The 15,357-nt window shown below is 45.9% G+C and overlaps 1 protein-coding gene across 1 annotated transcript in view; it reads left to right on the top strand.

Annotated features, from left to right (window-relative positions):
* Window positions 1–15,357, top strand: part of LOC104937900 (GDNF family receptor alpha-2) — a 42,988-nt gene that overhangs the window by 4,875 nt on the left and 22,756 nt on the right. Inside the window, exon 2 of the mRNA XM_027281362.1 lies at window positions 5,696–5,995. Within this exon, the coding sequence (XP_027137163.1) occupies window positions 5,696–5,995 (300 nt within the window). The remainder of the gene's footprint in view (window positions 1–5,695; window positions 5,996–15,357) is intronic.

Below are 15,357 nucleotides of genomic sequence, written 5' to 3'. Positions count from 1 at the left end.
GTCTTTTGTCTTTGGTCTTTTGTCTTTGGGTCTTTGGTCTTTTGTCTTTTGTCTTTGGTCTTTTGTCTTTGGGTCTTTGGTCTTTTGTCTTTTGTCTTTGGTCTTTTGTCTTTGGGTCTTTGGTCTTTTGTCTTTTGTCTTTGGTCTTTTGTCTTTGGGTCTTTGGTCTTTTGTCTTTTGTCTTTGGTCTTTTGTCTTTGGGTCTTTGGTCTTTTGTCTTTGGTCTTTTGTCTTTGGGTCTTTGGTCTTTGGTCTTCTGTCTTTGGGTCTTTGGTCTTTTGTCTTTGGGTCTTTGGGTCTTTGGGTCTTTGGTCTTTGGTCTTTTGTCTTTGGTCTTTTGTCTTTGGGTCTTTGGTCTTTGGGTCTTTGGTCTTTGGTCTTTGGGTCTTTGGTCTTTGGGTCTTTGGTCTTTAGTGGTGATGAAAGCTTGGTAAGATAACATAAGAACATGTTCATGTTTGTGGATTATCAGTGGACGGAGAGTTTCTGATCACTTTCTGCTTTGCTTTGATTTACGTGACAATAAATCTCTAAATATTTGAATATATAAATGTATAAATATTTGAATATATAAATGTATAAATATTTGAATATATAAATGTATAAATATTAGTCTTGTGTTGATCAGACGTCATGTCTCTCTGATGTTTCACTGTTTTCTGACATTTTCTGGAGCCGATGGTTCATGGAGAGCAGCAGCTAATAATTAGCGTGTGTCCGTTACACTGCTGATTGTTATCTCAGTGCGTTGCTTAATTAAACGTGTTTATATGTTTGTGCTGTGCCACAAATTGACTCTGGAGGAAGTTTGAATTGTTTTGTTCTCTAAATATCAGAAGACACACAAAGATGAGTCAAAGAAGGATCGTCTGATTTAAAGGGATTTATCGTATAAAGTTTAATAAAGGTCAGAGCCTCTCAGGCATTACCAGCAGACATCGCGGAGACGTGACCCGAGCTGCCTTGGCGGTGCTCCCGGTCCTGGTTCTGTCTCAGCTCGTCACAGAGCTGTCAGTGCACAGCTCGAGGTAAACATTCATATCAGACCTGACCAAAGTGTTCTTATCTCGTCCCCGTGACGCTCCGTTAATTGGACTCCACCTGCGTGTTATTGTCACCACGTTAATGGAAGCTGTTGAACCGCCTGGCAAAGGCCAAGCTCGTACACGCAAGCTGCAGCTGATTCACGGCCGTGTTTCTGTCCGTCACCGTGCCTATTTAATTACTCATTTTAGAGAGAGTCAGCTGGCTCCTTATCATGACGTGTGGTTTAAAGTTATATAGAGGTTGATATACGCAGTCCGTATACTCACTTCTAAATCCTCTTTGAATCACTGCTGGCCTGCAAGATGAGTTTTCTAAGGATGGTGAAGGCACGGCAGAGTGGTTGGAGTAAAGAATAATAAATACTTCAGTCAGAGTGCACCATCACGGAGTCGTCTCACCATCTGTGGGTCAGTATTGATTATAAAATCTGCAGCTCTTCTGTGGCTGATTTCATAATGATCCAGCACAAGTTGTTTTTGATGAGCTGAAGATGTACGAGCAGTCTGGCACGTTTATGACGAGTTTGGCCAGGGCCCCCTCACAGGAGAGGACCCTCTATAATCCTCACGTTGATTAAAAATATTTACTGCCACAGGAATTATTGATATTTTATAGCTTGGCTGGCTTCATAACTTCATTTGCTAGTGAAGACACATGACGCATTATTGGCTCAGAATTTTTTTTTTTTATTGATGTAGTAGTGCCCACTTTTCAAATGATACGCCATAACTTTATTAATTTATTGCTATTTTTTTTCCATGGACCCCCAACCTATGGCTCATGGACCCCTAGGGGGTCTGGGAGCCCAACTTTGAGAATCGTGGCTTTACGTGGTATGCATATAAATATAAACAGTGTAAATAAATGTAGGGTGTGTCTGACTGTGGCCCTGTCGTGCCCATACATTATTACTGACACTGCAGCAGCACAGAGACTTTAATAAAGTCAGTCAAAGGCAGCTTGAGGTTGCCGAGCAACCAGGGTCAGCTGCAGGTCAGAGCAATTAACTGCAGCTGTGCTCTGTCTGTGTGTGAGTGACTGCTGAGAGACACAGAAAATCTCTAAATGAAGCCCCTCCAACTAGTGGACACTAATGCCAAACGGTAGGTGGTATCAAAAAGCCCAAATGACCGTGAGCATCCTCATGTTGTCGACCATGTGAATGCTGAATTTCAGTGTGTGAAGTTAAAAAATGTGACCTGGGGAGAGAGAGAAAGAACAGGTGCCCCGTGCTCCTTTGGGAAATTTCTCCTCTCCAGTTTACATGGGAGTAGATGGGGCTGTCGGTGGGTGATCCTGGCGCATCAGTGCGTCTCCCGCCAAAACTATAAGTCTGACAGCTTCAGCAGTGATATCGCTGCGTAGCTCACGAATTTTCCTACGTTTCTATGTAGAAATTATTTCTGTAGAGTGACATTTGTGGCCACGAGAGCCGTTTGCAAATGTATTTTTTGACAAATGTTTCTCTCCCTCTCCACTCTAGCTCTGGAACATTCTACCAATACACACCCATTGTAAACTTTGTCGTGGTTTTTGGTGATTTTTCCTGACCGAGCCGGTCGATTTGAGACCTTTTTTGTGTTTGTGCGACCAAAACTGTTGGAGGAGCAGCACGCTGAACTTCCTGGAATATGTCAGAATAAGCATGGGAATAGTAATATACCCAGACATGACCACGCTGCTGAGTATAACAACACAACTTATATTGTTACACCATAATGTTACAGTGTGAGACCTTTAAAGTTTTACCACATAACGATAACAAGGTAACTGTTCTTGTTGTTGCGTGTCATGCTATGATGTGATTCATTGAAGATGTATCTGTATAACTTCATCAGATTCACTACTGTTTCGTTGGTACCATTAAAAAAAAAAGATTAACGCCACTTCCATTTGTAACTGAGACTAAAATAAGTTCCAACATGTCACAGATTAAAGATGAGCCTCACTCACCTGTGTTTCAGTCTGTCATACAGGTGCTTTGATTTTAACATCAGCTGCTCTGCTCAGTGCTTTCAGTCTGTATGAGTCATTCTTCAGTTCAGTAATAAAAAACCACAATGAGCTTCTGCTGCTCCTGCTGTCATTTAAATCCCGTGCAGAGCGACGTCCTTCTGAGCTCTCTGAGTTTTGGAGAGAAGAGCTGCTTGTTCTACTTTATTTTTATCAGCCTGGTGAAATTTGACCTGCAGGAGACTCAGTCAGCTCGACACACTGAGCGTTCCCAAGAATCTCTTAGGAAGGAAACAAAGAGCCGCCATGATTCATGGAAAATAAACTACAATCATTAATTATTGTTAATGAATTGTCCTTTAAAGGGACAGTTCAGGTTGTACAACGTTCTGTTTGAAGCAGACAGGATTAAAACAATGTCGTGCTGTTTTTAGACATAAAAACATCGATATGAGTCTGAGTGCAGGATATATATTTAGAATATACCATCCATGCTCTGATCATTTTACCTCACCAACACCGCTGCCTCAGTTGGTCAGTTTGTTTTTCTGTGCTGTTTTAATGTGAAGCAGAAACTCCCACGTCCTCCAGGTAAAATGTTTTTGTGAGAGGAGTCAGGTGGTTTGGAGAGCGAGAGTCTGACATCAACGTAAAGCAGAGCAAATATTCTAAATGTGGCTTTAAAACTTCACGGGTAGATGATGGGTTGCTCTGCAGGCTGTTACGTTGTTTCCAGTTTGTGTTGTCACGACTTATTTATTCACCGTGGAGTGACAGAGAGGCCAGAGCTGCGTCATGGCTGCCAGCTCCATGTCCAGCTCTGATATGTGTCCATGAAATAGGTTTTGGCTGGAAGCTAAAAGGCAGACAGACAGACAGACAGACAAACAGACAGACAGACAGGCAGACAGACAAACAGACAGACAGACAGGCAGACAGACAGACAGACAGACAGACAGACAGACAGACAGACAGACAGACAGGCAGGCAGACAGACAGACAAAGAACAGGCAGGCAGGCAGACAGTGTTCAGAGAAGCCAAATGAAAGAGGAGCCTTGACACTAATCACTGTATTTTAACAGAATGGACGTCTGCAGTGATTGGTCAATTAATTAATCAATAAACTAATTACATCCATCCATCCATCATCCATCCATCCATCCATCCATCATCCATCCATCATCCATCCATCATCCATCCATCATCATTGTTGGTGACTGAATCTTCAAATGAAGTGTAAACATTTATGGAGTGTTCACATGAGCAGTCACATGACCTGCAGCTCTAGGATACCAAACAGACTTCTTCTTTGTTAACTCGCGTTACTTTGAACCCGTCTGCAAACCTTTGTCTTTATTTGAACGTCCTCAATCAGCTGACTGAAACTGAACTGCAGGCTGCACAGGGGACAAAGGAAGTCACTGCCAAAACGTTGTGACGTATTGAGTTTCTGTTGAGTATCAGTGGCCGTGTTTTAGATGATGGCACTGACAGCTGGAGTAAATATGTGAAGAAGAGAGCTCTGCACTTGGGTTTTATCTCGCAGGCTAGCTACAGGTGACGCAGCCTGGGAGGAAGACCTGCAGACACGATTCAGGGCTGAAAAACATGTTCCAAACCTTGTTACAGTCAGGATCCTCCTCCTGTTTCAGTCTGCACAGGTTTCCATGTTTGGACCAATACCTGCTGATTCCTCACATTCTGACTGAACTCTGAACCTCTTTGTCCTGTTCTCTTGTCTCACTCTGATGAACCTGATGAGTAAAGACGAGATCTGTCAGAACATTAGTGCATGTAACATTTTCAACAACCAAATGTATCATAATTATATACTGAAATACAGTTTGCCATCGTAACAAAGATGACATACATTCAGAACATATTTCCTGCTGTTAGAAACTGAACAAGATCAGCTGATAATAAACCTAATCAATACACAACCACTAAGCAAACCAATAACTAACATTCAGACAACATTCAGACAACCATATCGTACTTAACAGTTACCGAGAGTTTCTGTCAAAACAAAAAACTTTACATGTAAAGTCGTAAAGCTGCTGTCTGCTGACCTGGACTTCACCTGAACACCAAGCCAACACGACAACAATGAACTGTGTTACCAACGTTATTCGAGTGTTAGACGAGCGTTGTTTGAGTGTTAGATAAGCATTATTTGAGTGTTAGACGAGCGTTATTTGAGTGTTAGATGAGCGTTATTTGAGTGTTAGACGAGCGTTGTTTGAGTGTTAGATGAGCGTTGTTTGAGTGTTAGACGAGCGTTGTTTGAGTGTTAGACGAGCGTTGTTTGAGTGTTAGGCGAGCGTAGGAATGAGGCCACGTCTCAAACATGGAGGTTTCTCTCCACAATAAGAGCTGCTTGTTGGATTAAACGCTGTTTATTCACCGTCTGCTTCCTGTTTGGTGCTGAAGAGAGCGCAGCAACCTTCTGGAAATATGAAACATGTTTGAACAGACTGATACTTCCACTGTCAGCAGACTGTGATTTCAACGGGTAGACCAATACCAGTGATGAAATAGGCAAACACATTTTGCACGCCCTGACTCACACACTCACACTCACACTCACACACACTCACACTCACACACACTCACACACTCACACTCTCACACACACATATATTAATCCTCATTAGCAGAATATCCTCTCACTCTTAATTATCTCTCTCCCTGCAGATGTGTGTGTGTGTGACTCGGAGCTGGGCCCGCCCGGGTGGAGGGAACCTCTGGACTGCGTCCGAGCCTCTGAGCTGTGCAACCAGAACAGCCAGTGCAGCTCACGTTACCGGATCATGCGCCAGTGCCTCTCTGGCGGGGACAAGGAGCGCAGCGCCATGCTGGCCTCCAAGGAGTGCCAGGGGGCGCTGGAGGTGCTGCAGGACTCGCCGCTGTACGACTGCCGCTGCAAAAGGGGCATGAAGAAAGAGCTGCAGTGTCTCCAGAACTACTGGAGCATCCACATGGGTCTGACTGAGGGTAAGCTGCCAACACACAGCCGTGTGCAGAGTTAATTAGGCCTCCTGCTGCCTGTTGATTTCTCCTCAGCGCTTGGAGCTGGCGGATGAAACAGAGCCGTGTTTTTGTGAGAACTTCACGTATGCAGAGATCGAAGCGCGATCGGGCGCTGCATAGATTGTTGTGTGGGTTTGACTTCTGAAATATGTTGCTGTGTTTCCTACTTATTTAAAGATGAACTCTCTTCACAGCTCAGCGTAGAGTTTAAAGTGTCCATGAAGTGTTTGTGTCCTTCTGTCCAACACTGACACAAAGTCATGTTTCAGTATTTTCAGCTGTTCTTCATGGTGTTGTAGAGTTTGTCATAAAGTTTGATTTACAGACTTTATGATGGACAGTAGTGAACCGCCAACTGTGGTTAGCTCACTCTGTTAGCCGTGTAGCTACCTGAAGTAAACAGAATTTTATGAACTCTGCTTCCTGTTTGATGGAGACTGAAGTTTGAAAACGTGGAGTTAGAAAGAAGTGAGCTCACCAAAGCAACTTAACTGTCAGTGCATTTTGGGAAATGTAGGCAACAAGGAGAAAGAATGTGTGGACGAAAAAGACTAAACAGCAACAACAACGACAGAACAGAATATTGATGTTGTTGTTGTTGTTGTTGTTGTTGTTGTTGTTGTCACTGTTGTCGTTGTTGTCGTTGTTGTCGTTATTGTCACTGTTGTTGTTGTTGTTGTCACTGTTGTTGTTGTTGTTGTTGTCACTGTTGTTGTTGTTGTTGTTGTCATCATTGTTGTTGTTATTGTCACTGTTGTTGTTGTTGTTGTCACTGTTGTTGTTGTTGTTGTCACTGTTGTTGTTGTTGTTGTCATCATTGTTGTTGTTGTTGTCACTGTTGTCATCATTGTTGTCGTCGTTGTCCCTGTTGTGTAAACGCTCTGCAGGAAGTTGAGTGGAACAAACGAGCGACATCACACGCAGCGTTCTCTGCAGAGATGCCATGTTCTGTTTTCACCTGGCCAACATCTTTGGTTGGTTCAGATCCCACTGCTGGTCCTGCACTGTGTTCTGTGTGTGTCAGCACCGCCGATGAGGCACACACACACACACACACACACACACACACACACACACACTCAGTGTGTTGGCTGGCCTAGTTTGGTCTCAGCAGTGGCAGAGCTCATTAAGAGACTCTCTCTTTGTTCTCCATCCCACTAAGGACGTCTCTGTAGAGCCAGCAACACTCTCAAAGCTGCTGCGTCACACACACACACACACACACACACACACACACACACACACACACACACACACACACACACACACAGGACAAACATTTAAACCAGAGTTGAAATATTGAAAAACAAAAAACAAATTTAGACATCTGTCACACTGTAAATGCTGTGGTGTGTTCATGTGTGTGTGGTGCGTTCGAGTGTCCGTGGTGTGTTCATGTGTGTGTGGTGCGTTCGAGTGTCCGTGGTGCGTTCGTGTGTCCGTGGTGCGTTCATGTGTGTGTGGTGCGTTCGAGTGTCCGTGGTGCGTTCATGTGTCCGTGGTGCGTTCGAGTGTCCATGGTGCGTTCGTGTGTCCGCGGTGCGTTCATGTGTGTGTGGTGCGTTCGTGTGTCCGTGGTGCGTTCGTGTGTCCGTGGTGCGTTCGTGTGTCTGTGGTGCGTTCGTGTGTGTGTGGTGTGTCCGTGGTGCGTTCGTGTGTCCGTGGTGCGTTCATGTGTCCGTGGTGCGTTCGTGTGTCCGTGGTGCGTTCGTGGTGCGTTCGTGTGTCCGTGGTGCGTTCGTGTGTCCGTGGTGCGTTTGAGTGAGGAGCTGATTTGAGGTGTTTAGTGTAGAGAAGAACGTTGTGTTTAAAAAACGTTTGTTGAACGTTTTAAAGGGTTTGGCTCATTAACTCTGCCTGACGACGTCCTGATGTGAGCTCGCTCTGTCTGAGTTTGTTTATTAGTCGAGGCCTGCAGGCTGCAGCTGTTGATTAGCACTGTATCACAATTCATGTGAACAAACTGAATGAGTCCAACAAACAGCAGAGCTGCAGACTGGAAAGATCTCAAACATGACTGGTCCAGATTCTGGAGGACAGAGGACAGGTGGGAGGAAATGGAAGATGACCAGCACGCAGGAAGCCGGCTGATTGGACGGTTCGTCTTCCTCGAACAGGTTGATGACTTAGCGATCAGTCATGTGATCTTGGCCTTGTTTAACGTTGGATTCAGCAGTTTGATGACAGAGAAGCTTCAGAATGTTTCTCCTGCTCTGCTTTTCTTCTGCGTCTCCTTCATGCATGAATATGAACAGAACAGAGAGACAGGTCAGAGAGTGGAAGAGTGGAGCACAGTGTAGTTTAAACCTGTAATGTGTGGAGGAGGAGTGATGGAGTAAGGATGATGGATGATGGATGGATTGATAGAGGAATGGATGGATGGATGATGGATGGATGGATGGATGGATGATGGATGGATGGATTGATGACCACAAACAAATGTTTATTTCTGCTGTGAAGTTGGACATTTGGACATGGGGACTTATGGAGACTGACTCACTTCTGGAGCCAGCCTCAGGTGGACGTTAGAGGAACTGCAGGTTGTGGTACTTCCTGTGTCGGCTTTACTTCACATCCACGGTGGAGGTCGGTGCTCGGCTCTGTGCTAGTACTGCCAGAGAAGTGTCCATTCAGAGCAGAGGATGTAAATGACACGCACATGTATGGACTGATTATACATTACAGGACTTGAAGCTGAAGCTGCTGCTAACGTCTTGGTCCCGGGGTCAGAACTTCCATCTTCCATTCATTGATCTCCAGCTTGTCGAAACAACGCGTTATTATTAACTAACAGAGACGAGTCTCCTGTCGTCTGATTAAACAGGAGGAGGATCAGTGCACATAAAAGAGCCATATCTGGGGAAGTAGATCAAAGTATGATGGCTGCAGATGACGGAGGAAGAAGCAATTTGAAGACGAGGGACAGAAAGAGGAGCAAATGGACTGCAGAGATCAGGAAGATAGAGGGCAGGGTGAAACCTCCGTTATCTGCTTCCTGACACACTTTCTGTGTGTTAAAGGACACGCGAGTCCGTCTGGACGGAGCTTTTTAAAAGTCCGTCTGCCGTCACGCTGGAGGTTTAAACTGGGCCTGATTGTGAAGTTTGACGCTGTGAAACGCTCCATGAATCACCGTCTGAGTGTTTCATTACAGCCCGTCGAGGAGATGTATGGAGATTTGATTTTTGATTGTTCCACAATGATCCATCACTTTGCTCCTGACGGCTGACGTTAGCCTGCTGTTTGTTGTTTTCTGCTCCATTAAAGCTGGAGAATGGACATTAGCCTATTAATGTTACACTGTGTGTGTGTGTGTGTGGAAATAAAGACCATTTAAGTCAAAGACATACACACCACAGAGGAAGTCACGGTTTATTCATCATTCGTACGTCACACAGCAGCAACTATTTCACTGATTCTGGTGAAACTGGATCATATTTTATGGAGGAAATGTTTTCTGGTTTTCCCTCTGATGTCCTCCGGCTGCTCCGCCTCAACTCTCTGTGATTTACAGAGTTTATGATGGACAGTGAAGTAAACTGCTGACAGCTGTAGCTGCTGTTAGCTCAGTCCGTCAGCTTGGCGGTGAGCTCAGAGCGACGGGTACCCACTGAGTGTTTGTACCAACAGGCGTTATGGACTACCAGGAAGAAGAAGAGGAGGTAACCAGGCTCAGCAGCTTCTACGGACATGATGGCAGAGGAGAAGAGAGTGAAGAGGACGCTGACGGAGGAAGCTAAGAAGAGAAAAGGAGAGAGTGAGCGAGCTGGAAGCTTTTTCCGTTCAGTAATAAACTTTATTTTGGTGGCCGTGTTCTCAGTTCTGTGGGAGGAAAAGAAGAAAACGACGAGACGTTTAAGACAAATGTCTTCTTTCCTGAGTCACCAATCTTCAGAGACGTTCGGGGCAAATAACTTTCTGCATCAACAGTGAAGAAATATGCAGCAAGTGACACAAATAGAAGAGTGCACAGCAGACTGAGAGGACAGCAGGAAGAAAGTCGGTTACCAACCTGATCACAGAATAAATGCACTCACGAACCAACAGGTAACGTTTGGAGAACGCTGAGTGAGTCAGCACTTTGAGGCGGCTCATCAGGCAGCGGATCAAGGTGAAATCGAGGCCGGCCTCCCGGTTAACTCACGCAGAGCGGAGAGAGTTTCAGGTGAAAGAAGAGTGAGGAGAAGATAATTCATCTCCTCGTGAATCAATTTGATACACTCAGGAAAAGCTTTTAGATTTTAATCCCTTTGAAATCAACTCGGACAAAAAAAACAGTTTGCAGATGAAAGCACGACTGATGATCAGAAACATAAACCCTTTGTGCTGCGACACAAGACGGGTTTCATCTTGAATGAGGAGTCTGGCTGTGACTCGAGGGCGGGTGGAAGTCTTTTCAGTAATCTGCGCAGGGATTGGTCTAAGCTGTCCCCCGGAGGGAGCCACACTGAGGAGGGCAGGCGTCCCTGCCGGCAGCAGCATTAGTCACGGGTAACTCGGTAACACGGCGAGCTGGTTCTTCCACCTCTGCTCTGAGCTCCTGCTGGGACTGAAGCACAGGGACGACGACCCGTCCCGCGAAATGACTCTATCATCAGGTGACTGCATCTCTGGAGGGTCAGAGGAAGCAGCTGTGGAGACGTATGTCTAAACACTGAGGTCCAACCGGTGTCATTTCCTGGGAGCTGATATTATTATTATAACACCAGCCGCTGAGGACAGGATCTCAGACTTTCAGCCCTGAGGTTCACGGTTCTCTGCTGGGAAACGGTGGATTGTTTCCTCCAGGTTGGGAGCGAGTTGCTGCCCCGAGCGAAGGAGTTCAGGTATCTTGTTCATGAGTGATGGGAAAATGCAGCATGGGCTGGACTGGTGGTGCGGGGTCGGGTCGTGGTGGCAGCAGGTTTAGCAGGACGCTCCAAGAAGAAGATCCCGAGCCGTTCCCAGGCTATGTAGTCCCTCCAGAAGGTCCAGAAGAAGACGTGCACTGAACACCTCCAAAGGAAGGCGCCCAGGAGGATCCTGATCAGTTGCTGCCCCAAGTGGAGGAGTCCAAGTATCTACAGCGTGGGCAGTACTGTGGACGTTGTACTGGACCGTTGTGGTTCAGAGGGAGCTAAAGCTCTCCATTTTCCAGTTCATCTACGTTACAACCCTCACCTATAGCCGGGAGCTTTGGATAGAGACCCAAAGAATGACACCACAGATACAAGTGAGGAGCTCGGAGTAGAGCTGCTGATCCTTTATGTTGAAAGGAGCCAGCTGAGGTGGTCCAACATCTGATCTGGATCCCTTCTGGAGGGACTACATAGCCTATCTAGCCTGGAAACGCCTCGGGATCCTCCAGGAGGAGCTGGAACGTGTTGCTGGGTAGAAGGATGCCGTGTATATCTAAGTGTCCTTTCCATTTATATATCTGTATTCTTTTGTACATTACTCTGCACTTTCTGCTCTTCTGGTTAGAAGCTGAATTACATTTGGTTGTCTCAGTACTTTGTGCAACGACAACAAAGATAAATCTAATCTGAACACAGCAGCTGGTCCGTGGCCCCGGGATTCGAGCGATGACGCTGTGGTGTCAGTTATCAGACGTCAGACTTTCAAAATAAAACCGTTTAAACAGTCCCACAGAAAAACCCTGTAAGTTTAAAGTAGATTCAATGTGTGTTCAGTTTACCATCTTCTAAACAGTCCATACTAATAAATAAAGTTTTCAGGGCGCTGGCGGGCCGGTGCTGTCTCTCAAAAAGACTCTTAATGGTGTTGGACCAGCCTGCATTACCAGTTCTTTCTGGTTTTATAATCCGGCCTCTTAGATCTTCTGCTGCTGCTTTTTGAAATACAAACACACAAAGAAGAAAAAGCTCGTCCAGTTCCCAACACGACACATATTCTATCTTCTTAACATGATGTGTTGATATTATGTGAGGCTTGTTTCTTTGTTGATTGTGTGGTTTTATCGTGGCATGTTAGTGAATATCGGTATACGCATATTGATGATATTAAACCAGGGGGTGTAGGACTGAGGGGAAAGAACGCCAATGTACACGGTCTCCTAACTGCTCCCACATTTAGGTCTCTTAGTGCTGACCAAACATTCATGATCTCCAGATGATGAATCCTTTGGACTTTGTTGATCGCCTCAGTTTTTCTCCTTCGCCTCCAGGTAGGCACAACTGTTGGGACATTCAGGATGAAGTGGAGTAACTTTGGAGATCCTCGATGATAAATCGACACTTTGAGTTTAATGGAGCTCGGCTGCTGAACGCGTCGTCTTTGACCATCTTCCAGTTTACATCAAAGTGCAATTATAAAGTCATTATGACAATAATGTGTTGAAGTCAGAGCTCAAGTCAACAACACACTCCAATTATGTTAATGTGATCGACTTCTTAATCAGAGTGAACACAAACACTGAGCTGCATGTGTCAGGTGCAAGTCTCTTTGAACGTTAATTGATTATTAGATTTATTCATTTTCTAACTAATTAACAAATTGCTTCAGCTCAATTAAAACGTTGCTTCGTTGTGCTGATAAAAAACAAACAATGTTTTTATTGTTGCAGACTGGTTGTATTCAATAATCAGGCCACGAGGGAACGAACAAAGTTCAGAGGTCGATGAATCGGTGCTGAGACACTGGCAGACACTGAATAAAACATTAGTGACTGTACGCGTTTGAACCGTCATTTCAGATAAAAAGTTTTTACATTTTCTGAATTTCATTCCAAGCAGACGATAAGAATAAACTGTTTCTGCACCTCAGCCTGAACATAATGATATTCAGCATCACAATGCAGCTCTGTGCTGCCAGAGATTTAAAGCTGACTGTCAGGACTCGACACGCTGGAGAGAGTCAGGTGAAGTATGTCAGCTGATTTAAAAAATGATCTGAGTAATGAATATTTACATATTTGTGTTTGGACCTGAAGGCAGCTCAGAACTACATGACGCGTGTTCCATGTTCCCCGCGGACGCTGATGTTCTGGTCAATGTTTCACACACCGGCTCCGCCCCCGTGGTCTGGTTCAGAAGTGTCCCAGAAGCGGGCCTCCACTCGGCTCCAGAGAATACGCTGCTGTTCTATTTTTGACGGATGGCACGAGCAGCTCAAGCTGACAGGAAGAAGATAGAGAATCCGGTCGGTTTTCAAAATAAAACACCCCCATGCAGACTTCAGATCGTAAAAACTATTTAACTACATAGCATATTTACATATTTAGAAGCATATAAAGCAGAAAAAGTCTTCTGGTGGGGTTTGAAGTCGGGTGGAGAATGGAACAAAACAGTCGTGACGTGACAGAGACGTACCTGGTGGGATGTCGGCTGAAGGCTGTGCCTGGCCAATGGAGGAAGCAGTCACAGTCTGAGCACGTCCAGGAGTTCAAGTATCTCGGGGTTTATGATGGGAAACTGAAACGTGAGATCAATCCAGATTCTGGACCAGTGGGTTGGGGCGCCATCTGCAGTACTGTGGTCCAGAAAGAGCTGGACAGCGAAGTTTAAGCTCTACGTTCCAACCCTCACCTGTAGTCAAGAGCTTTGGTCAGTGACCCAAAGAAAGAAACTGCAGATACAAGCGTCTGGTCTCAGTCTATAGGTTGAGGAGCTGCTGCTCCTTCACATCGGAAGGAGCCAGCTGAGGTGATCAACATCTGATCAGGATCCTCCTGGAGGTGTTCTGGGGACGTCCAACTGGGAGGAGACCCCGGTTCGGACCCAGAGCTCACTGGAGGGACTACATAGTCCATCAAGCCTGGGAATGCCTCGAGCTTGAACGTCTGGCTAAACCTGCTGGTACCACTATAGGAGGAAAATACCCATGTTAATAAACCTGCACCATCATCTCCGACCAAAACAACAGGTGGCATTCACAAAACAAACCCACCAACGAGCAAAGCTGCCGGCTCCTGACAGGTGAAAATAATTCAGCTGTTCAAGGTGCAACACCATCAGCTCTGCTGGCCGACTCAGTGCCCATCACACCTGCTGCCGTCTGATGGCTTCCAGCTGCTGGTTGTTAATAGACACATGTGGAGCGCCAACAAAAGACGACTGCGAGGAGGCGAGCGGCGCGCCATCAGCCCGAGAAGGAAGCTGCCTCCTCAGCAGCTTCCTGTCAGCTCGGTAATGCGCCGCGGCTGTTATCAGCACTGGAGGCAGATGGTCGCTCACATATTGACACAAAAACAAGCACATGGGTTCAGCCTACAGCATTTTCAGCACGGGGATGAAACGTACTTTAAAAACCAGGATTAAGGCTGAATGCCAGGAAGTGAGGTCGCTGTATTTCTGGGAGCTTCTCCTTAAATCTGTCCCCGTTCCTCTGGAAGAACTCCTGCAGGATCCTGAAGGTTTCATCCACACAACGACGCCTTCTGTCACAGAGTCTGCCTGTTGTTTAACCTGTAATTCTCTGTGGGCTTCTGGGAAATGGTGTTTGTTGAAAACATGAATATGATATTATGACTGTAAGTCTGTGTTCTGAGCCTGGAACAGAACCTGGATGTTCTGGGACAGTTGGACATGACACATCTGTCCTCTGCAGCTGGACATGACACATCTGTCCTCTACAGCTGGACACGACACATGACACATCTGTCCTCTACAAATGGACATGACACATCTGTCCTCTACAGCTGGACATGACATATCTGTCCCTCTACAACTGGACATGACACATCTGTCCTCTACAGCTGGACATGACACATCTGTCCTCTACAGTTGGACATGACACACCTGTCCTCTATAGCTGGACATGACACATCTGTCCTCTACAGCTGGACATGACACATCATCACCTGCTCCTCTGGTCTTCAGGGTTCATCATCACCTGCTCCCCTGGTCTTCAGGGTTCATCATCACCTGCTCCCCTGGTCTTCAGGGTTCATCATCACCTGCTCCCCTGGTCTTCAGGGTTCATCATCACCTGCTCCGCTGGTCTTCAGGGTTCATCATCACCTGCTCCCCTGGTCTTCAGGGTTCATCATCACCTGCTCCCCTGGTCTTCAGGGTACCTGTGTAATCACATCACTGGCTTTACTGTGACAACAATAAAAGCACAGGGTGGAGGTGCGGGTGGTGGGGCTGGTGCAGGACCTCCGCCTCGCTGCCTCCCACAGCTTCAGTCTGAAGTGTGGTCGAGGCGCACAGTGAGCGCTCAGAGCTCAGGGCACTTCATATTGACCGAGGCTGTTTAGCATGCATGCTTACACGGAGCTGCTCAGAGTTCAGCCTGCTCAATTACACATTTAAAGTGACGTTCTGTTTAGAATGCAGTCAAATAAACGGCTCATTTACGAGCCTGACTAATGACTGATGTGTTTA

The sequence above is a fragment of the Larimichthys crocea genome, chromosome VIII, assembly GCF_000972845.2.
Source record: "Larimichthys crocea isolate SSNF chromosome VIII, L_crocea_2.0, whole genome shotgun sequence".
Lineage (NCBI taxonomy): Eukaryota > Metazoa > Chordata > Actinopteri > Sciaenidae > Larimichthys > Larimichthys crocea.
This window is presented reverse-complemented; position numbering and strand designations above follow the sequence as displayed.